The sequence below is a fragment of the Piliocolobus tephrosceles genome, chromosome 7 (assembly GCF_002776525.5).
Source record: "Piliocolobus tephrosceles isolate RC106 chromosome 7, ASM277652v3, whole genome shotgun sequence".
NCBI lineage: Eukaryota > Metazoa > Chordata > Mammalia > Primates > Cercopithecidae > Piliocolobus > Piliocolobus tephrosceles.
Genome location: NC_045440.1, coordinates 94,504,363 through 94,526,497, shown reverse-complemented (window position 1 = coordinate 94,526,497; position 22,135 = coordinate 94,504,363). Strand labels below are relative to the sequence as shown.

Sequence of the window (22,135 nt, the reverse complement as noted above, 5' to 3'; positions counted from 1 at the left end):
CCTTTTCTCTGCTTCTGCATCTCTTTCCTTAACTTCTGGAAATCTTGAAAGTTTGTCCGCTGTACTTCCACAGTTGTCTACCGAAGATTCTCAGTACATCCACCATCTGAGCCTCGACTGTGTCTCCGAATTTCTCCTGTTGCAAATCGAGGTCCCTGGACTGGCCACAATCTGGGCATGCGCAGAAGCTCAGCCAACTCGGGGCTCCGCCTCTCCTCCTCTAGCAAGGGGAAGCGGGTGAGCGGCAGCGCGCGTGCGCAAGCGTGCTGGTGGGTTACGCCTGGAGAGCGCATGGGCAGAGAAATCTTACGTCCGTTTGTCCGGACCGGAGGGGCAGTGGGCGCCATCTTCTTCTAGGCTCACTGAGGGCTCTACGTGTTCTGGGAAGGCTGCTGCGACGAGGAGTGCCCTCAGCCTCCGGCCTTGTGTGTCCGACTCGGCAGCAGTGGTGTGTGTTTATTGCCAAGTGCGAAGCAGTTCCCCTCGGGGCGCCGGGGGCGGGGAGGGCTTGGCGACCAAGTCGGAAGAACGGGGAAAGGCGGGACCGGCGGCCGCGCCAGTATCTAGCGTAGCTCCTGCCGTTAGGGCACCCTCTTTTTTTGCTAAAACACCGACTCTCCCTTTCCCGTCAGCTTCCATGTGGTGGTGTATGTGCGCTTCCCAGGGATCTTGAGAGTGAAGATCTCGAAGGATTTCATAGGTATTTTTTTTCTTTGCTATGTCATCGTAGTTTGTAGTGGCAGAAAAGCGCTGCAGGCCTGGCTCGTTAGGCTTGAGAAGGGCAAGTGTTTTCAGTTAGATCTGGGGGCAATTCACCCTCTGGCGAGTTAGGGTGGAACGTTTGCCCTTGAGACGGCGTGACGGAAAGGCACAGAGGTTGGGCGGTCCAGGTTAATTTGAAGGCTGATTTTGGCTGAAAGTCTGGCAACAACATCGGATCCCACGTAGCAACTTTGGCCTGGCGCGAAAGAAGGAAGCTCTGACCCCTGGGAGTTGTGGACAAAGGCTTTGGGCTGTAGAATCGATGCCTTCGGATGTGATTCCCGTTTGAGGATGTTGGGAGAAATCCTGTGCCGTGTGGATTCGTCTTCATTTACAGTTCTTCTTAGGGACTGTGGCTCTCATTGGTCATTCCTTTGGTTTTTATTTTAAACATCTACATTATAAAAGGTGGATCATCATAAAGAATAATTGTGGGTTGGTGTAGATTATTTTCTCCAGGGGAAACTCACGTTTAGAGTGTGAATATGCTACATCATGACTTTGGGCTTTACGAATTAGTCGCAAAGAGTTAAAAAAATTCTCTCTCTCACCATATCTGGAAAATGACTTTTTCTTCGCTAGTTAAAAATCAAATGGATCTAATGAGATATTACTTATTCAAATTCTGCCTCCCTTCCGTTTCCCTCTCCGTATCCCGTTAAATCTTGATTAGAAGATACACATTACATATTGTTTAGCTATAATGGTGATTAAGTGGGATGAATCGTTGTATAAAAATAGAAGTTATTTAAAATGCGCTTTTAATTTCACTGCCTTAAGTGACCTTTTAGGGACCCACTTTCTTATTTTCATAGAAATTTTAACAGATTATTGTCTTCAAATGAACACAAAGGCACGATAATACTTTTTGCATTCATAACTAGAAAAATGCAAAATTTTAATTGCAGACTAGGGGAATTTTCGTGTTTTGCTTTTGTGTAATTTAGTGTGTTAAGAGCTGAATTTCTGGAGAATTTGCTTAAGGAAATAGCATGTTGGAACCACAGAAGTGCCCATTTTGAGAGCTGGTCTTTTATAGTTGGTCTCCAAGGGGTGTTACTGTGGAGGCATAAATGGTACATTACCCTACTGTCTCAAGGGCAGAGAGGTTTAAGCATTAGTTGTGTTTAACTGTGGCAAATGAGAGTAAGCTTTTTAAATAGTCTGCTTGAATTGGAATTCATGAGATTTGTGCTCATGAAACTTAGTTAAAAGATCTTACTAGAGATTTTTTTGAATTTGAGATATAATTATTCCTTGAAATGTCTCTAATTTCTCTTGTAGATGAATTTATGTTCCCAGGGTAAATCCCTTTAAATTTTTTAAAAAAGCTTAGGGGAGACAAGAATATGTATATCTTACGGTGCTTTCTAAAATACCTTAACAGTAAAAGAGTAGCTAAGCCAATTTGCATAGGAAGGAGTCTTGGGACTTTAATATGGATAAGCATTCCAGAAGCCATTTATAGTTTTTGTTGAAGTGTTTGTATGGATATTGGTTTGTTGAAGAAAATAGGCTTTTTTTTGGTTGTTATTCTGCAAATACTTGAATAGCAAACCTCATTAATATTTTTCAGATGTAGAATGTGCGAAGTAATTTGATGTCTTTGCTAGTTTAGCTTCTAGTTAATCTATGGACCCTTTTTAAAGGAAAACAAACAGACCTCAGTGCAGTGAATATATCTTCAGACCCCCACTTTGGGGAACAGTGGTACTTAAGTGTAAGTACTGGATTCTCGATTAACGCAACATTTATTTGTACATTGAAAACATATAAATTACGCCAGGCGCAGTGGAGCATACCTGTAAATCCTAGCACTGTGGGAGGCTGAGGCGAGCTAATTGCTTGAGCCCGTGAGTTCCCTACCAGCCTGGGCAACATGGTGAAACCCTGGCTCTACAAAAAATACAAAAATTAGCTGGGTGTGGTGGTGCACACCTGTAGTCCCAGCTACTTGAGAGGCTGAGGTGGGAGGATTGCCTGAGCCTGGGTAAGTCTAGGCTGTAGTGAGCCAAGATCGCACCACTGCACTCCAGCCTGGGTAGCAGAGCGAGAGAGACCCTGTCTCCTCCACCAAAAAAAGTGAGTGTAAATTATAATTATTATTTTGACAAGTCTTCGTGAAATAGTTTGGGTATCCCTGAAAGTATTAAACACAAACTTCTTTAAAAAAAAAAATACATTGAGATTTTCAGTAAACTGGTAATCCCAGTATTCCAGGTTAATTTTTACTTTTACTTTCTACATCATCATTTGGGTTTCCTTAGTAGAGTGCAGAATAGTTGTTTGAAATGGAAATCTGCTATTGGCATTACTAATAAGATAAATAGCATTTTCTGTTTGGCTGAGAAGAATTTTACCAGTTAATATTTTTGCAGTATAAGGAGTGCTACTGAGATTTTTAACTTTAGGGATATTGTAGTATTTGCCTTAATTATACTGGTATTATGAAATTTGGTTCTATGCTCAGACGTGTGAGCTGTTTATGTAGACCTTTAAATTGTATCCAAACAGTAGCCCATAGGTTTGGATTTATTGTTTTAAAAATTGATTTTTGAATTTCAGGCTTTGCTGTTTTATTCATTTATTGTATAATTTTGAATGGTTGCCTTAATTTGATTTGGTCTTATGTTTTGAAAGGGAGGAGAACAGCATGAGAGTTGGATATAAATATGTACTAGATTTTTGAATTTTCATGTGGCAAAATGATTGAAGGTCTTTTTTTTTTTTTAACTTTTGGTATTGAGATTTTACTTGTAGAACAGTTTTTTGAAGTAGATGTAAAACTTGTGTACAGCAAAATGTATAGACCGTAAGGATAGAATTCAGTAAACCTTGATAAATTTATACACCCGTGTAACTACTACTACATTCAAAATATATAACATTTCGGTCACTCCTTTTTTCATGCTACTTCCAATCAAGGAGCAGTTATTCAATTTTCAGCAAGTTTTAAATTTTTAAATAATTTTTATATGTCTATTTGGATATTGTATCTCCTTTTTGCAGAAGGATGATTAATTTCCCCTTGGAACAAAATACCATTTTGTAACACCTGTAATTGTGGTTCCTTATACTGCTTCACTTTTGATAGGTAATTCTGAAATGGATATCCTAATCTGGCATTGTTTAAGATAAATTACAGGGTTCGAGGATTAATTATATTTCATTTTCTTTCCACAGTTAAGTTGCTTTTACAGAATTAACAGGTCTCCAAGAAATTGTAAAAAAGGTAAGATATCCAGAGTTTAAGGCTTTTTACAGAGGCTTGACAAAAAACATGTGAAATAGAATAGTACATCTAGGTACCCATGGCTTCTGTTCCCTTTTTTTTTTTAAAGACAGGGCCTCACTCCGTCACCCAGGCTGGAGTGCAGTGGCACAGTTGCAATCCATTGTATCCTGAGAATTTCAAATTGGGCTCAGGCGGTCTTCCTGCCTCAGCCTCCTGAGTAGCTGGGACTACAGGTGCATGCCACCCTGCCTGGCTAATTTTTTCTTTTTAGAGACAGGCTCTTGCTCTGTTGCCGAGGCTGGTCTTGAACTCCTGGCCTCAAGCAATCCTCTTGCCTTGGCCTTCCAAAGCCTGGAATTATAGGCGTGAGCAATCATGCTGGCCCTGGCTTTTGTTCTCTGTGTCTGGCCAGTGGTAGGCAATTTATTATCATGAGCAGAAATTACATACTAACCATAGATGACTTTTCTAAATATGTAAAATTCATTGCAGTTGATAAAATAATCTACAAAGCTGTCATGTTTCAGTAGAAGATTCTAAATGAGTCTGAAAGTAGTTTGGTCTTCTTGTGAAGCAGCATTTGGCAGACTTACAAAGGAAGATTTGATATTTTTGATGTTCCTATTGTATAGAATAGGTGATACAAAATGTTTCTTCAAGGTAGTTGGTTTATTTGTATTTTTAGATGGGAGAAAGTTTTCTTTAATAATTAGATATGATCAGTATTTTTGTGAACTTGTATCTTGTTTTCATTTATAAATGTTGAAGGAAGCAGGAACGAGGTAATTATTAAGCTTAGTTTGGGCTAAGGTACTTTAAAAATAAGACTTGCTATTATGTGTACCTTTTTGTCTGCAGGTCATTATTGCTGTGGTTTGAACTCAGCATGGCTGTAGTCATCCGTTTACTGGGGCTTCCTTTTATTGCGGGGCCTGTGGATATTCGTCACTTCTTCACGGGATTGACTATTCCTGATGGAGGAGTGCATATAATTGGAGGGGAAATTGGGGAGGCTTTTATTATTTTTGCAACAGATGAAGATGCAAGACGTGCCATAAGTCGTTCAGGAGGGTTTATCAAGGATTCATCTGTAGAGCTCTTTCTTAGTAGCAAGGCAGAAATGCAGAAGACTATAGAAATGAAAAGGACTGATCGTGTAGGAAGAGGGCGTCCAGGATCTGGGACTTCAGGGGTTGGCAGCCTGTCTAATTTTATTGAGTCTGTTAAGGAAGAAGCAAGTAATTCTGGATATGGCTCTTCAATTAATCAAGATGCTGGGTTTCATACTAATGGTACAGGACATGGTAATTTAAGGCCAAGAAAGACAAGGCCATTGAAGGCCGAGAATCCTTTCTTGTTTCTACGAGGTTTGCCTTACCTAGTAAATGAAGATGATGTACGTGTCTTTTTCTCTGGTTTGTGCGTGGATGGAGTAATTTTCTTAAAACATCATGATGGCCGAAATAATGGTGATGCCATAGTAAAATTTGCTTCATGTGTTGATGCTTCAGGAGGTCTTAAATGTCATAGAAGTTTTATGGGTTCAAGATTTATAGAAGTAATGCAAGGATCAGAACAACAGTGGATTGAGTTTGGTGGTAATGCAGTTAAGGAGGGTGACGTTCTTAGGAGATCTGAAGAACATTCTCCACCAAGAGGAATTAATGATAGACATTTTCGAAAACGGTCTCATTCAAAATCTCCCAGAAGAACACGTTCTCGTTCCCCTCTTGGATTTTATGTTCACCTAAAAAATCTGTCCCTCAGTATTGATGAAAGAGATTTAAGAAATTTCTTTAGAGGTACTGATCTGACTGATGAACAGATTAGGTTTTTATATAAAGATGAAAACAGAACAAGATACGCCTTTGTGATGTTCAAGACTCTGAAAGACTATAATACTGCTCTGAGTTTACATAAAACTGTTTTACAGTATCGTCCAGTTCATATTGATCCAATTTCTAGGAAACAAATGTTGAAGTTCATTGCACGTTATGAAAAGAAGAGATCAGGGTCAGTAGAGAGAGATAGGCCTGGACATGTTTCACAAAAATACTCTCAAGAAGGTAACTCTGGCCAAAAGCTGTGCATCTATATAAGAAATTTTCCATTTGATGTTACAAAAGTTGAAGTGCAGAAGTTCTTTGCAGACTTTCTTCTTGCTGAGGATGACATTTACTTGCTTTATGATGACAAAGGTGTTGGTCTGGGAGAAGCATTAGTGAAATTTAAATCAGAAGAACAGGCCATGAAAGCTGAACGTTTAAACCGACGAAGATTCTTAGGGACAGAGGTATTACTAAGACTTATATCTGAGGCACAAATGCAGGAGTTTGGTGTAAATTTTTCCTTGATGTCCAGTGAAAAAATGCAAGCTCGCTCAGAGTCACATGAGCGAGGTGACCATTCTCATTTATTTGACTCAAAAGACCCACCAATATACTCAGTTGGTGCTTTTGAAAACTTTAGACATCAGCTAGAGGACTTGAGGCAACTGGATAACTTCAAGCATCCCCAGAGGGATTTCCGGCAGCCTGACAGGCACCCTCCAGAAGACTTCCGACACTCCTCAGAGGACTTTAGGTTCCCCGCAGAGGATTTCAGGCACTCCCCAGAGGACTTCAGGCGACCTCGGGAGGAAGACTTCAGGCGGCCTTCTGAGGAGGACTTCAGGCGTCCTTGGGAGGAAGATTTCAGGCGCCCTCCGGAGGATGACTTCAGGCACCCTAGGGAGGAGGACTGGAGGAGGCCCCTTGAGGAGGATTGGAGGCGGCCGCCGGAGGAGGATTTCAGGCGGTCTCCCACGGAGGACTTCAGGCAGCTCCCCGAGGAGGACTTCAGGCAACCCCCTGAGGAGGACTTCAGGTGGCTCCCAGAGGAAGATTTCAGGCAGCCACCTGAGGAGGACTGGAGACGGCCCCCAGAGGAGGACTTTAGGCGGCCTCTTCAGGGAGAATGGAGGCGACCACCCGAGGATGACTTCAGGCGGCCCCCAGAGGAGGATTTCAGGCATTCCCCTGAGGAAGACTTCAGGCAGTCGCCCCAGGAGCATTTCCGGAGGCCACCTCAGGAGCATTTCCGTCGGCCACCCCCAGAGCATTTCCGGAGACCACCTCCAGAGCATTTTAGGCGGCCTCCCCCAGAGCACTTCCGGCGGCCACCCCCAGAGCATTTCAGGCGCCCACCCCCAGAACATTTCAGGCGCCCACCCCCAGAGCACTTCCGGAGACCGCCCCAGGAGCATTTCAGGCGGCCGCCTCAGGAGCATTTCAGGCGCTCCCGAGAGGAAGATTTCAGGCACCCACCAGATGAAGACTTCAGGGGCCCTCCTGATGAAGACTTTAGGCACCTTCCTGATGAGGACTTCAGGAGCCCCCAGGAAGAAGATTTTAGATGCCCTTCTGATGAGGACTTCAGGCAGCTCCCAGAGGAAGACCTTAGGGAAGCTCTGGAGGAGGACCCTAGACTTCCTGACAATTTTAGACCTCCTGGTGAGGATTTTAGGAGCCCACCTGATGATTTTAGAAGTCACCGCCCTTTTGTGAATTTTGGTCGTCCAGAAGGTGGCAAGTTTGATTTTGGAAAGCATAATATGGGAAGTTTTCCTGAGGGGAGATTTATGCCTGATCCAAAGATAAATTGTGGTTCAGGTAGAGTAACTCCTATTAAGATAATGAATCTTCCATTTAAAGCTAATGTTAATGAAATTTTAGACTTTTTCCATGGTTACAGAATCATACCTGATTCAGTTTCAATACAGTATAATGAGCAAGGCTTACCTACAGGGGAAGCCATTGTTGCTATGATAAACTATAACGAAGCTATGGCTGCTATTAAAGATCTAAACGATAGGCCAGTTGGGCCCCGAAAAGTAAAGTTAACTTTGCTGTAGAGAGAGAGCATTTCTAAATTCAGTTATCTTCCTTGCAGTATTGATGGAGTAAAATACATTTGTTTTAAAAAGTGTGTGTTTTTTTTTAAATTATCTAATGAAATATTTTATTTTTGACCTGTGAATAGAACAAATGTAAATAGTAGAATGTGAATCTGGTTTTCTTTTGCTTGCAAATTGCCATTAATTTTTTTTCTAATTTAAAATTACATATGCTGTTTTTTTCTTTGATGGGGAGAAAGAACTAATTCCCTGAGTTCGTTCATTTTGTTGATGTCATGGGTAAGCTTCAAGACTTACTGAAGTTGAGTTGTATTTGGGGAAGATACATTTTATATTCACTTTTTTTTTTTTTCATTCTGTAGTCTACATCGTTTACTCAAACTGTATAAGGAAATAGTGACTGTTCAGGTTTGGCATTTTCATTGCTACTTGCCTGCAGAATTAATGCCCTCTTCCTTGTCTGAGATATTACTGTGTTAAGTGTCCTGTTAATTATAAATAGTTCAAAATGGACAGACTGTCAACTTGAAATTTACTTATGTAAAAAGCTTAGGTGATCTTAGGGTTTCCATGTTCATAACTTTACAAAGTTTTATAACAATAAAATTGCAACTTAATAGAACAACTAATTAACTTGTATTTGTATAAAAAGAAAAAAGAATTGCAGCTTGATACTGTGAAGTTTTTCAGTAACTTCATTAAACTATATTTATGATGGGAGGGACCAGACATTCTATAGTAATAATGTATAGTGCTGTGTATAATTCCATGGTTTCTTCAACATCTTATCAACCAAATAAGATTAATACAACATACGCAAAAGACAGTAAAATAAGAATCTAATTATAGGTGCAAGAGGACTCAGGCTTATGCTGGGAAGAATCTGACAAATGGTATAGTTTTCCTAGGAAAAATTTACTGATGAGTCACATAACTTGCATGTAATATTAGGTTCTCATTTTTTAGCTTCAAAACTTTGTGTCCATGCAAAGACTCCATAACTGTTAAGACTTGTGTGGTTGAATTTTGACTTCTTTGATATTCAGCATTTAGTGCATACATTTTGCAAATAGGGAATTTGATTTTCTGTACCCATAATAATATTTATGGCTAACATTTATTAGGCACTTACTATGTGCTAGGCACTGTAAGCACTTTACATGCATAATCTCAGTATTCCCTATGAGTACAGGGTTAATTATTTACCTCTATTTCACAAATGAGATAATGAAGTGGGAGGTTAAGCAACTTGCTTGAAGTCACAGGTAATAAATCATGGGGCCAGTTTTAACCAGACAGACCACTGACTCCAGTTCATGTTTTTGCTGCCTCACTTTTTTAAGTAGTATTTTTAATTAGGAAGACCATGCTAAAGATACTTTCAAGGATAAGTGATATATTTTCTGACTTCGGTTGTTGGTTTAAAATTAGCATAAAAAGGTAAAACCAGCATGCTCAAACATTAAGCTCAAACATTAACATTATTAATAAAAAAAACCCGAGTGACTTTAAAAGTTTCTTTCTGTCCAGGATTTCTCTTGGGATACTCACATTGTATATTACTGGCTTATATTTCACAATTGTTCATTTTATTCAACATGATTGACTCTGGTTGGCCTTTTATAATTTTCATAAAACATAATTTTCCTCAGTTCTGTAATCCAGATTTTCCCCATTGAGTAAATAAGAATACAATTGAATTTGCATAGGGTAATTTAGACATTTAATAGGACATTGCATAGGTAGAATACTTTGTCAGTACTTAGTTACTACCTATATGTATTTTTGTGTTACTTTTCAGTGATGTAAAGAAATCTAACAAATCTGCTTAAATTTGTTTTAAATAGTGAATATCCTGCTCACTATGGAATGAATAAACAGGTAAATTTGATACAAAAAAGCACCGCAGTATGATTCTTTAAGCTTGTAAGTAGCTAGGATGACGTTAAATTGTTTGGAATATCCAAACCAAGCACAATAAAGAAAGTAGAAAGAAATATTTTTAATTGAGCAGAGATTGTATAGATGGTTCATTTGGTCACCCATCTTGAATATATGGAAAGTTAAAAAATACTCAAATACAAAGGAATAAAGCTAAGATGAAGCTTAACGTGAGGGATTACTTACTGTGGAATTGCTTTTCAAACTAGGCTGAGGTGGGATGGTGGTGGTAGATAAGAGGCCAGCTATAGTAAACATAAGCTTTGTAGTTTTATTATTTTAAGAGCCAGAGTCTTGTTCTGTTGGCTAGGCTGGAGTGCAGTGGTCTGATAATGGTTCACTGCAGCTTCCAACTCCTGGGCTCAAGCTGTCCTCCTGCCTCAGCCTCCTGAGAGCTGGGACTACAGCTGTGTGCTATCTTGTCTGGCTAACTTTTTTTATTATTTGTAGAGACAGGGTCTCACTGTGTTGCCCAGGCTGTTCTCAAATTTCTGGTCTCCTGGCCTCAAGTAATCCATCCTCCTTGGTCTCCCAGAATGTGTTGGGATTACAGGTGTGAACCACTGTGCCCAGTCTTGTATTTTGATTTTTAAATTATGTGAATATTTCATTTTACTCCATAATATATCAGGGCTTAATATTTTTAAACTTCATTATAAAACATTTATTACAGAAGTGATGTCTTCTAGTTGGGAGCCATCTTTGCACATCTCTCTCCAACTCTGCCTTTAGTGATATGTCAATAACAAATTGGCCATGACAGGAGTATTTTACACCATGGAAATTGATAAATGCAGCAAATCAAGGAATTCCCCTTCCGTTGTCCCCTCAGAGAGCCAGCTTCCTAGCACCTCATCAATTTCAATTATAAAAAAAGAATAGTAAATTTTCATGTACACATCACTCAGCTTCAGTAATTGTCATCTCATAGCCAGTTTTTCCTCTCCTATCCTCAAGGTATACCAGGTACACTGGAGGTGTATTCTCTAGTCTGATATCCAGTGGCATTTGTCTTCAACATTTTTGTCTAGAAAGTATCTAAAAAAAATGTAGATCATGTCTAGAAAGTCAATCCCACAACAAAGAGATAGGTAAAAATCATATTAGGAATGCATTTCTATTAATTTACTGACATCACTGTTAAGAGCAGTGGTTCTTGATCCATATATCACCTGTTAAGTAGTGACCTTGCTGCCTCTGTTTTTGCAGTAAATAATAGCTGTTGTTTATTGAGGTGTATTAGATACTATATGATGTATAATTATGTATGAATTAACTATCATTTAATTCTGATAATCCTAGTAAATGTACTACAGGTCGAGTATTCCTGATCTGGAAATTTGAAATTTCAAATGCTCCGAAAATTGCAAACTTTTTGAGTGCCAACATGATGCTCAAAGAAAATGCTCATTGCAGCATTTAAGATATCAGATTTTTGGGTTAGGAATGTTGAACTGGTATAATGCAGATACTCCAAAATCTGAAGAAATCCAGAGTCTTAAATACTTCTGGTCCCAAGCACTTCAGATAAAGGATACTCAATTTGTATTCCTATTTTGGAGATAAGAGATGGAGACTTACAGGCTGGGTTGGTTGGATTGGTTGCCTGTTTTTTGTTGTTGCTGCAGTGGGAAGCTAGGAATGGTTTTTTACATTTTTAAGTGTACTTAAGTCTTAAATGGTTACGTAAGTACCCATATAATAGTCTTGAATTTGCCTCAACCCACAAAGAGTAAAAATGTTTACTATCTGGCCCTTTAAGAAGTTTGCCAACCTAGGTCTGGTCTAAATAATGAAAATTTTACATTAATGAAAGTATTTTCATGGATAGTATTCCTTTTGTTCTTAGAATATTTCTTTGAGGTAGGCAGAATGTATGTTTTATTCTAGAATTATTGGTTTATGCAGTTTTTACTTTACAAATAAGGCAAATAATGCTCAAGAGAAGTTGCTGTTTAGTAAACAGCAAAATAAATATAATAACTGTTTTCCCCCGAACTACAACCAAATTTAAATACTGAGGGAGCAGTAAATATCCAAGGATAATCTTGAGTTTCTTAATATCAATTTATTTAGGGTTTTAAAATGTTTTAAATATTTTACAAAAAAAGTACTGAAATAACTTTGTCACTTAGGACTATTCTCAGGAAGGAGTGCTTTGCTAAGAGCCATGAATGACAAAGTCAAAAGTTTTCTAGAAATCTTTATTTTTCTGTTATGAATAATTGCATTTTCTAATTATCCCAAATGATTTTATAAATTCCCTTTTATATGCCTGCCTGGGATCCATGAAATAAAAGTATAATTCCTTACCAAAAGAGAAGCATCAGAGACACTGAAAGGCTCCAATTGTTTTATATTTTCAGAAATAAAAGTGATTGTATACCCTTTTATTAACTGCATGGTAGCTTGGTAAAATTTTTATAGAATTTTTAATGATTTATGGTGTTCTGTGAAGAGGCAACATTCCACTAAATTAGCCTTCCAAAAGTTGCAGTATCATGTATAAGTATGACAGCAGTTTTGTTTTAAAACCAGAGTCAGATTGAATGTGGCTTTTTTTACAGCTGAAATTTATGCCTTATGTGTATTCATAAAACACTGATATCTTAGTGTCACATTATCTTTACTCTTTGATTATACTCTTGAAAAGTAAATTTACTTATCAAATGATAAAGTTTTAAGGGAAAGTAAAAAAAATATTTTTTCTTAAGGCTTCATGGAATAGAATTACATGTAATCAGAATGACTACATAGGACCCTTTTCTGGTAATGAAAGCATGGAGTCTTAACCCAAAAAGCTAAGCAGAATTGTTAGATCTTTTGGTTTCTGTCATAATGTACTATTGGAACTTCAAGTAGATATAGTACATTCATATGAAATACTCTGAAATACAGCATCTTTGAAAAAAAAAGGTACTTACACAAAAATCACCTAACACTAGGTAGGATGTTGAAATGACTGGTATGTAATATTTTTTAAAGCCTTCATTTTTGGTCAGCATAAGTTTCCTTTAATTGTTTTTGTTTCCAGTTGGACTTCACTTTGAGGCTTAACATATCAAAGTGAGTATAAAGTTCTATAGTTTAGTCATTGTGGATTCCATGTCATTTATGATGAAAATGGAAATGTTTACTTAAGAAAATTTTCTTCTTCTGTGACATCTAACTCTTCATCCTCATCATCATCTGCTTGTTGATCCTTTCTTAGTCGACAAGTGGATACCTGTTAAAAGTCAACATACTTTTTAAAATAAAAATACTAACTTAAAAAAATTTTACATGCTTGGTATCTTTTTATGCTATTAAAGAAAAGGGCACACAACAAATATTTCAAAAAAATGTCCATGTCATAATTTTTAGTAGTGACAATTCCCTATGAATTTTAAGGTCAGAGGCCAGTTTTTTCATTCATGATATTTTTTGAATAAAAATGTGTAATTAGCCATTTGATTTTAGTTGGATAGCCGTCAATACTTCAGAAACACTGCTTTAAAAGTATAGACTTAGTATATTATGAATGTTAAAAATAAATTTTGGGTCACAAAAACAGCATTTGAGAATCATAAAATGGATGGCAAAAATAGAAGGATATTTCAGGTAGGCAGTGGGACAGAAATACTGATGTAAAAGTAGCATGATTTAAATGGAATGAGTTGAGAATCTGAACTCACCAGTTTTAAGTTGCCTGACTGCTGCCACATAGGGCATGTTGCTTAAAACTTCTCTGAGAGTGATTATATCTAACCCAGAGGACATTTGGGAATGTCTAGAGACACTGTTGTTTGTCACTATTGGGGCTGTGTGTTTATGTGTGCTGCTGGCATGTTGTGGGTAGAGGCTGGGATGCTAGTATCTGCCTAATATTGTCACAATATACAGGACAGTATTCCATCCCCTTCTTCCTTCCTGGTGGGCCCAATTATTTGTCCCAAAGTCAGCAGTGTTGAGGTTGAGAAACCTGGGATAATGCATTCTAAAGTGCTATACAAGTGTTAGCTAAGGTAACATTATTAGTTGTAGTCAAAACTTTTTTTTTTTTTTGAGATGGAGTCTTGCTCTGTTGCTCAGGCTAGAGTGCAGTGGCCCGATCTCAGCTCACTGCAGCCTCCACCTCCCGGGTTAATGCCCTTCTCCTGCCTCAGCCTCCCGAGTAGCTGGGACTACAGGCGCCTGCCACCATGCCCGGCTAATTTTTTTTTTTGCATTTTTAATAGAGATGGGGTTTCACCGTGTTAGCCAGGATTGTCTCGATCTCCTGACCTCGTGATCTGCCCACCTCGGCCTCCCAAAGTGCTGGGATTGCAAGCGCGAGCCACTGTGCCCGGCAAAACTTTATATGGACTATAAAAGTAAATTTATAGAATTTATGTTCAAAGCACTTAATGTTGGAATAATAAAAATATAATTGGGTTGGGGGAGGGATACATACATATAAAACAAAATAAATGCTTAGAGGAGAATCAAATGAAAATAGAAGGTATGAAATTTACCTAAAAGTTGTATTTTGAAAATAGTTTGTTGAGTTTCATATTCTGAAGGCTAGATATGAAAAGGGCACAGCTCTCTAGATCAGGGTTTGGCAAGTTGTGGCCCAGCCAGCCTCCTGCTTTTGTAAATAGAATTTTATTAGAACACAATCATACTGCTTTATGTGTTACTTCTAGTTGTTATTTATAGTTGTTGGGGTAGAAACCATATGGCCCACAAAGCCTAAGACACTTAGTCTCCACATCTTACAGAAAAAGTTTGTCAGCCACTGCTCTAGATACTGGGAAACTCAGGCTTTCTGGATGTAGACAAAAATGATTTCTGTGTTCAGTAAAAGCCCTTTTTTGGTATAATTTGGTATTTAACTTTATAATTTAATCAGATCCACTAAGTCTTGATAGTGAGATTTAAACCTAAGTTTGACTTCAGAATCTATGCTCTTCATATTATAGCAAATAACACATCTGCATGAGCATTCTTCTGTCTTTTCCACTTCTGAAGTGTTATGCTTTAGAGAGTAATATGTAATTACAGTATAAAAGATACTTAAGAAATAACAGAGCTGCAATAGTGCAATCTTCTGTCATTATAGAAGAGGAAATAGGTCCAGGGGAAGGTAAATTACTGAGGTGGTATGACTGAGGGGAAACATTTTTAGAACTCAACAATTCCAAAGGCAGCAGCTCAAATTCCTTTAAGAGTATGGTTTCTTGCTCACCTGTCCTGTTCCAGATACACACTTAGCTGACAGTGATCTCTGAAGAGATGACTTTGAATTTGCTCGTACAATATCTAAACGAGATGAATAATCTGGTGCATACAGAGAATTTCGGAAAACCTATTATAATGATAAAATAGCATTATAAACTAGATGCTAAACAAAAGACAGTCAAATTAAGTTTCCTTAGTTTTTTTTTTTTTTTTTATTTAAAAACAACTGCCCCCAAATGGACAAAATTCCAATTATTGTAAATGTAAAAGAAAAAAAAATAAGCTAGAAAGATGAAAGCTAAAAATTCTATTTGAACTATGCAAGATGATGACAGATATTAAACTAATTAGTCATGAAACAACCATTTAAATGTTTTTGCCAGGAGAACTGCGAAAGTGGAGACCTTCCAAGAGCATGCAAGCTAGTAGGGAGGCTGTGACTCATGCCTTTGAATCTTTCTGTTCTGCATATTCTCAACTCCTACCAATTTAACTCTGCAGTACTGCTATGAAAATTACATAAGACTAAGTTGGAACCACTGTGATGTATGGATTCCAACCTTACTAGGATCTGGAATGCCAAGACTTGTCAGTTCTCTTTCCTTAAGGCACTATTTCCAAATGTTACCACTCTCAAGCCTTTCTAGCTCCATCTTTTCTACCCTATCCCCACGACTTCTCTAATAGACTAATTAGGTAAGGTTATCAGATATGAATCTCTTCAACTTTCCTCCTTTCCCTTCTCTCTTTTTAAAAATACCATTCTCATTTATTTCCAATGTGCATTTTTTCCTTTAACTAAAACTTCAAACCCAACCAGCAAACAAAAGCTTCTGTTGTCCACAGGTTCCCTCTCCTAGAAAACAAGCTCAAGATCAGTCTCTTTTTTTTTTTAGTTATCTCAAGGTATAACTTCTTAAACTTTCTAGAATATTCGACTTCCATCTCCATTTTTTTCTTTTTAAAAAAATTTCTATTTAGTTATCAACAAACTACAATTGAGCTTTTCACCTTCCACTAAAATTGCTCTTGCTCATCATCACCACAGAGGTCTTTTTTTCCTCTTCATCCTCACTGACCCCCTTCCTGAAACTTAAATGCTACCAAGCTCTTTCACTGTCCTAGCTTCTCTATTTCTTTACATGTCCTTTTCTACTACTTATACCTAAATTATTTTTAAAGGGTTTCCGTTAGGCCACTTTTTATATATAAAAACAATGCTGCTGTGCACAGTGGCTCATGCCTATAATCCCAGCGCTTTGGGAGGCCAAGGCAGGAGGATCACTTGAGCCTAGGAGTTTGAGACCAGCCTGGGCAACATGGCGAAACTCCATCTCTCCAAACAATTAAAAAAACAATCAGCCAGGGGTGGTGGTGCATGCCTGTAGTCCCAGCTACTTGGGAGGCTGAGGCAGGAGAATCACTTGAGGCTGGGAGGCAGAGGTTGCAGTGAGCTAAGATCATACCACTGCACTCCATCCTGGCAACAGAGCGAGACCCTGTCTCAGAATTTCTCTGCAAGATCTTATCTACACTGTTAATGACTACCCTTCAACTAATCCCCTGACAAGCATACCCTGTGATAGCTGTATTCATGCTCCCAATTATCTCCTGCTCTAGACCAGCAGTGTCCAGTAGAACTTTCTGAGATGATGGAAATGCTTGCTGTTCTGTACAAAAACGTAGCCATGTTTGGCTACTAAGTACTTGAAATGTGGTTCATGTGGCTGAGGAGCTGAATTTTTAAATTGAAGTTTAAATAGTTATATATGCCTAATGGCTACTGAACAGTGTAGCTCTAGATTAGCTATTACAATAAAAGACATTATCTTTTACCTAGAAGACCAAGCTATAAGCCTGGGCATTCTCTCTAAATTTCTCACCTGACACTATGGGAGGCTGACGCAGGTGGATCGCTTGAGCCCTAGGAGTTCAAGACCAGCCTGGGCAACATGACGAAACTCCATCTCTACAAAAAATATGAAAATTAGCCAGGCATAGTGGGACATGCCTATAATTCCAGCTACTTGGGAAGCCGAGGTGGGAGGATCACCTAAGCTCAGAGGTCAAGGCTTTAGTGAGCCATGATTGTGCCATTGCACGCCAGCATGGGCAATAGGATGAGACCCTGTCTCAAAAAAAAAATTCATATATATATATATAAAACTTATAAATTTTCTCACCTGAGGCACTTCTCTTTTATTGACTCTACATACTATGCCTTTATAGCTTACTTTTAATTTAAGGCCAAAATATGTTATTGCTGTCTTTTTTTAGACAGGGACCCCTCTGCCACTCAGGGTTAAATGCAGTAGTGCAGTCATAGCTCGCTGTAGCCTTGAACTCCTGGGCTCAAGTGATTCTCCTGCTTCAGCTTCCTGAGTAGCTGGGGCCACAGGTGTACTCTGGCTAATTTTTACATTTTTTTTGCAGACAGTGTCTTGCTATGTTGCCCAGGCAGTCTCAAACTCCTGGCCACAAACCACCTGCTTTAGCCTCCTATAATGCTGAGATTACAAGTGTGAGCCACCATGCTTGGCCTCTTTCTCTATTCTAAAACTTTTTGTGATTCTTGACTGTAAATGCAGAACCTAAGTTATACTATGCCTTTGCAATGCTGGTTCCTTAGCCTAGAATTACAGCAAACTGTCCTTCAAGAATTACTTGTCCTTCAAGAACAATGTAAAACGCCATCTTTCTTCTACATTCCTCTATGTCTGAGTAGCTCCTACTGTTCATACTCTCAAGTATGGCTTTTAACTCAGTGTTTTGTAATTGATTACATATCTGTCTCAAGTTCTCTCTTAAGCAAGGGAGCCCTGTTTTACCTATGCATCTCCCCCCTGGCATATAGAAGATGTTAATTAAATTCACTTTTGCCAAATGAATGATGTTAACCATTAAGTTGCAAACATAGTTAACATCATTCATTTGGCAAAAGTGAATTTAATTAACATCTTCTATGGGGGGGGAAAAGGAGACCTAAATTAGGGGATGGCTATACATTCCTTTAAATCTCAGAGAACTGCAGGACACGGAAGGAATCAAGGATAAAACATAGGAGGTGAGACTTGTGTTTTAAAGTAATTCAGGGATGCTAATTAGGTTAACAGGTTACCAAGGACCAAATTCAATTTTGGTGCCAGACATGGACCACTGACATCCTGGTATGATATAAAAATGCAATGACTTGGGCCGGGCACGGTGGCTCACGCCTGCAGTCCCAGCACTTTGGGAGGCTGAGGCGGGCGGATCATGAGGTCAGGAGATCGAGACCATCTTGGCTAACACGATGAAACCCCATCTCTACTAAAAATACAAAAAATTAGCTGGGCGAGGTGGTGGGTGCCTGTAGTCCCAGCTATGTGGGAGGCTGAAGCAGGAGAATGGCCTCCCGAGAATGTGAACCCGGGAGGCGGAGGTTGCAGTGAGCCGAGATCGTGCCACTGCACTCCAGCCTGGGCAACAGAGTGAGACTCCATCTCAAACAAACAAACAAACAAAAAATGCAATGACTCATTAAACAACTGGTATTTGGAGGAGAAACATTTTTCTTAAAAACATTCCTTTAACTTTTCTAGCAAAGATGGAATTTAAAGTGGGAAATGGAAAACAGTATGTAACCCTTGGGATAGAAGTCTATACCAGTTAAATATTTATTAAAATTAACATTTTACTCCAATTTATTGGCAATAATGCATTTTCCAACATGGTCCAATATTTCTTCTAAGAGCAGTTCTCAAGATCTGAATGTGCTCTGAAGTTAATACAGAGGTGACCTGACAATACTTTTTTTTTTTTTTCCGTGAGATGGAGTCTCACCCTTTCACCCAGGCTGGAGTGCAATGGCACGATCTTGGCTCACTGCAACCTCTGCCTCCCAGGGTCAAGTGATTCTTCCATCTCAGCCTCCCAAGTAGTTGGGATCACAGGCACGCGCCACCACGCCTGGCTAATTTTTTAGAGTTTCACCATGTTGGCCAGGATGGTCTCGAACTCCTGACCTCATGATCCGCCTGCCTCAGCCTCCCAAAGTGTTGGGATTACAGGCCTGAGCCACCGCGCCTGGCTGACAATACTTTCTATGTGAAAAGCAATTAAGATGGTTTGTGATACAACTAGAGGAGCCTAACTACAAAACACTGGCTGCAGATGGAATAAATCTCAGTGGTTCTTACAAAGCATGGACTATCTGGAAGAATAGCAAGTTATTTCTCAGTCTTTTTCTGCATGTTTTCTTTGCTTCTTTCCAAGAAACCTTCTATTTACAGGATCCTTCCTCTTGGTAGGTACCTGTTTGATATTGTATCAGTTACATGAATTAGTTACTTCCCCTGGTCCCACAATTCTCTCCAGACTGTTCTCTTCACAATTGCTATATGGCATAATAATAAATAGTTTATGCCCGTGGTTCATTGAACATGTGCTCGTGCCCTATACTGTGCTGTTTTGCTTTTGTTTTTTTCCATGACATGCCATGATTCTCAACTGTATTGTTTTAAATACACTGTTCTTTCTTCACAACAGTCCTGCCGCAGGACCTTTGTATGTATATCCATGCACTCTCCCTGAAAGTTTTTGCCAGGCACCCTCCCATGCATCTCTCAAGATTCTAAGAAATCACTGATTCTCCCGACTATTTGTAACCCTCCATCACACACAGCACACTTTCTTTTTTCCCTTTATAGGACTGGTCATATTATTAAAAAATGGTTAGTTATTTTTTAAATGTCTGAATTCCCTGGTAGATTTAAAGCTACTGCTTTGACAACTTGGACTGTTTCTAACTTAGAATGCTAAATCCTTCACACTTAGAATCGTGCTTGGTGCATATGAGGTGCTCAATAAATAGTTGTTGAACAAACACGACATGAGGTAAGTACTACAGTATCTCCATTTTAGAAAGGAGGAAGCTGAAGAGCGAGTAAGTTAACTTGCTCAGTATTTCTTCACTAGAAAGTAGGGGAGTTGATATTAAAAAAAAAATCTACCACATATTCCTGAGACCTTTAGTTTTACATAGAGCTCTTTTCCCACAAACTACTTAGATGGCTGATTAAGAGTAGTGGTAAGTTATAAAGGAAGTGGTGTAACAGAAAAATACCTAGGACCTCTGGGATAAGAAGGAAAACCTTGGGGACTGAAGGGCTTGAAGGAACTTTAAGGTCAGTTAACAAATGGCATGTCAAATGTATTATACAAAGAAGAATGAAAATACTTATAAAGTGGGCTACAGTCTTGAAGAAGAATTGGGGGATCACTTTTGAACCTGCCACTAAATGCAGTGTTATTTCTTGCAGGAAATGATTAATGTCACTCAGCAAGAACCATACTTGGAAGTCTAATGTAGAGAGGATTAAAGCATAACGGGCCTTGTAGTCAGACTTCCGGATCAGACTTTCAGCTCTGCTACTTAGTAGCTATAAGATCTCTGGGAAGTTTCTTAACCTCACTATGCTTCCGTTTTCTCATCCACAGAAATCAGAAATAAGTACTTTCATCAAAGTTATTGAGAGGATTAAAATAATATAGTTTTTTTTTTTTTTTTTTTTGAGACGGAGTCTCGCTCTGTCGCCCAGGCTGGAGTGCAGTGGCCGGATCTCAGCTCACCGCAAGCTCCGCCTCCCGGGTTTACGCCATTCTCCTGCCTCAGCCTCCCGAGTAGCTGGGACTACAGGCGCCCGCCACCTCGCCCGGCTAGTTTTTTGTATTTTATAGTAGAGACGGGGTTTCACCGTGTAGACCAGGATGGTCTCGATCTCCTGACCTCGTGATCCACCCGTCTCGGCCTCCCAAAGTGCTGGGATTACAGGCTTGAGCCACCGCGCCCGGCCTAAAATAATATAGTTAAAATGCAAAGATCAATAGCTGACTCACTGTAATATATAAACATTTGCTATTTTATTATTTTATAAATGACAGATGAAAGCTTGATAATTTTTTTTTGGGATGGAGTTTCTGTTGCCAGGCTGGAGTGCAATGGCGTGAACTTGGCTCACTGCAACCTCCGACTCCCAGATTCAAGCGATTCTCCTGCCTCAGCCTCCCAAGTAGCTGGGATTACAGGCGCGTGCCACCAAGCCTGGCTAATTTTTGAGACGGGGTTTCACCACGTTGACCAGGATGGTCTCAATATCCTGACCACGTGATCCGCCTGCCTCGGCCTCCCAAAGTATTGGGATTACAGGCATGAGCCACCGTGCCCGCCCTTTTTATTTTTGGAGATGGAGTCTCACTCTGTCACCCAGGCTGGAGTGCAGTGGCACAATATGAGCTAACTGCAACCTCCGCCTCCCGGGTTCAAGTGATTCTCCTGCCTCAGCCTCCCAAGTAGCTGGGATTACAGGTGCCCGCCACAATGCCCAGCTAATTTTTGTATTTTTAGTAGAGATGGGTTTTCACCATGGCGGCCAGACTGGTCTTGAGCTCCTGACCTCAGGTGATCCACCTGCCTTGGGCTTCCCAAGTGCTGAGATTGCAGGCGTGAGCCACTGCGCCTGGCCTTCATAATCAATTTTTAAAAGCAGGACATGAAAAGGAGTGAAAGTTAAGAAACCTTAGCTGTAGTGTTTGGAAGTAACACTTGGGAAGTCATTACTGACAAATAGAGAAATATAAATATGTATATATAACTGATATAAAACAAGTTAGATTTTGACATTAGAAACATATATACACATACTGTAATATGTACTTTCTTCATTTTCTTTAACCTATATTCTGGTTTTAAGTTTCCTGAAGCCCATGAAGTAATGGGACGGGAAGGCTCAGAGAATCTCTTTATTGATAGTTAACATACAAAAAAAAATTAGGCCAGGCGCAGTGATTCACGCCGGTGATCCTAGCACTTTGGGAGGCCAAGGCGGGCAGATTACGAGGTCAGGAGTTCGAGAGCAGCCTGGCCAACATGGTGAAACCCCATCTCTACTAAAAATAGAAAAATTAGCCGGGCGTGGTGGCAGGCACCTGTAATCCCAGCTACTAGGGAGGCTGAGGCAGGAGAATCACTTGAACCTGGGAGGTGGAGGTTGCAGTGAGCCGAGATCGCGCCACTGTACTCCAGACTTGGTGACAGAGCAAGACTCCGTCCTGGAGGCAGG

The 22,135-nt window shown here is 39.5% G+C and overlaps 2 protein-coding genes across 7 annotated transcripts in view; one reads left to right on the top strand and one right to left on the bottom strand.

Moving 5' to 3' along the window:
• Positions 1 to 301: 301 nt before the first annotated feature.
• RBM12B (RNA binding motif protein 12B) lies at positions 302 to 13,109 on the top strand. 4 transcript variants are annotated; one of them, XM_023222847.1, is made up of 4 exons: positions 312 to 448; positions 633 to 700; positions 3,946 to 3,994; positions 4,856 to 13,109. In XM_023222847.1, the coding sequence occupies exon 4, from the start codon at positions 4,884 to 4,886 to the stop codon at positions 7,887 to 7,889; it is 3,006 nt and encodes a 1,001-aa protein (XP_023078615.1). In that variant the 5' UTR covers positions 312 to 448; positions 633 to 700; positions 3,946 to 3,994; positions 4,856 to 4,883; the 3' UTR covers positions 7,890 to 13,109. The 4 variants fall into 4 exon arrangements, with proteins under 4 accessions (XP_023078614.1, XP_023078615.1, XP_023078616.1 ...); XM_023222846.1 differs by lacking the exon at positions 633 to 700 and having other exon boundaries at positions 302 to 448; XM_023222848.2 differs by lacking the exon at positions 633 to 700 and having other exon boundaries at positions 323 to 466.
• Positions 8,123 to 22,135, bottom strand: part of CIBAR1 (CBY1 interacting BAR domain containing 1) — a 34,176-nt gene continuing 20,163 nt past the window's right edge. Inside the window, exons 7-8 of one of the 3 annotated variants that reach the window (XM_023222851.3) lie at positions 15,043 to 15,162; positions 8,123 to 13,059 (exon numbers count right to left, since the gene is read on the bottom strand). In XM_023222851.3, the coding sequence (XP_023078619.1) occupies positions 12,967 to 13,059; positions 15,043 to 15,162 (213 nt within the window). In that variant the 3' untranslated portion in view covers positions 8,123 to 12,966. The remainder of the gene's footprint in view (positions 13,060 to 15,042; positions 15,163 to 22,135) is intronic. The other 2 variants (XM_023222850.1, XM_023222852.1) reach the window with 2 other exon arrangements.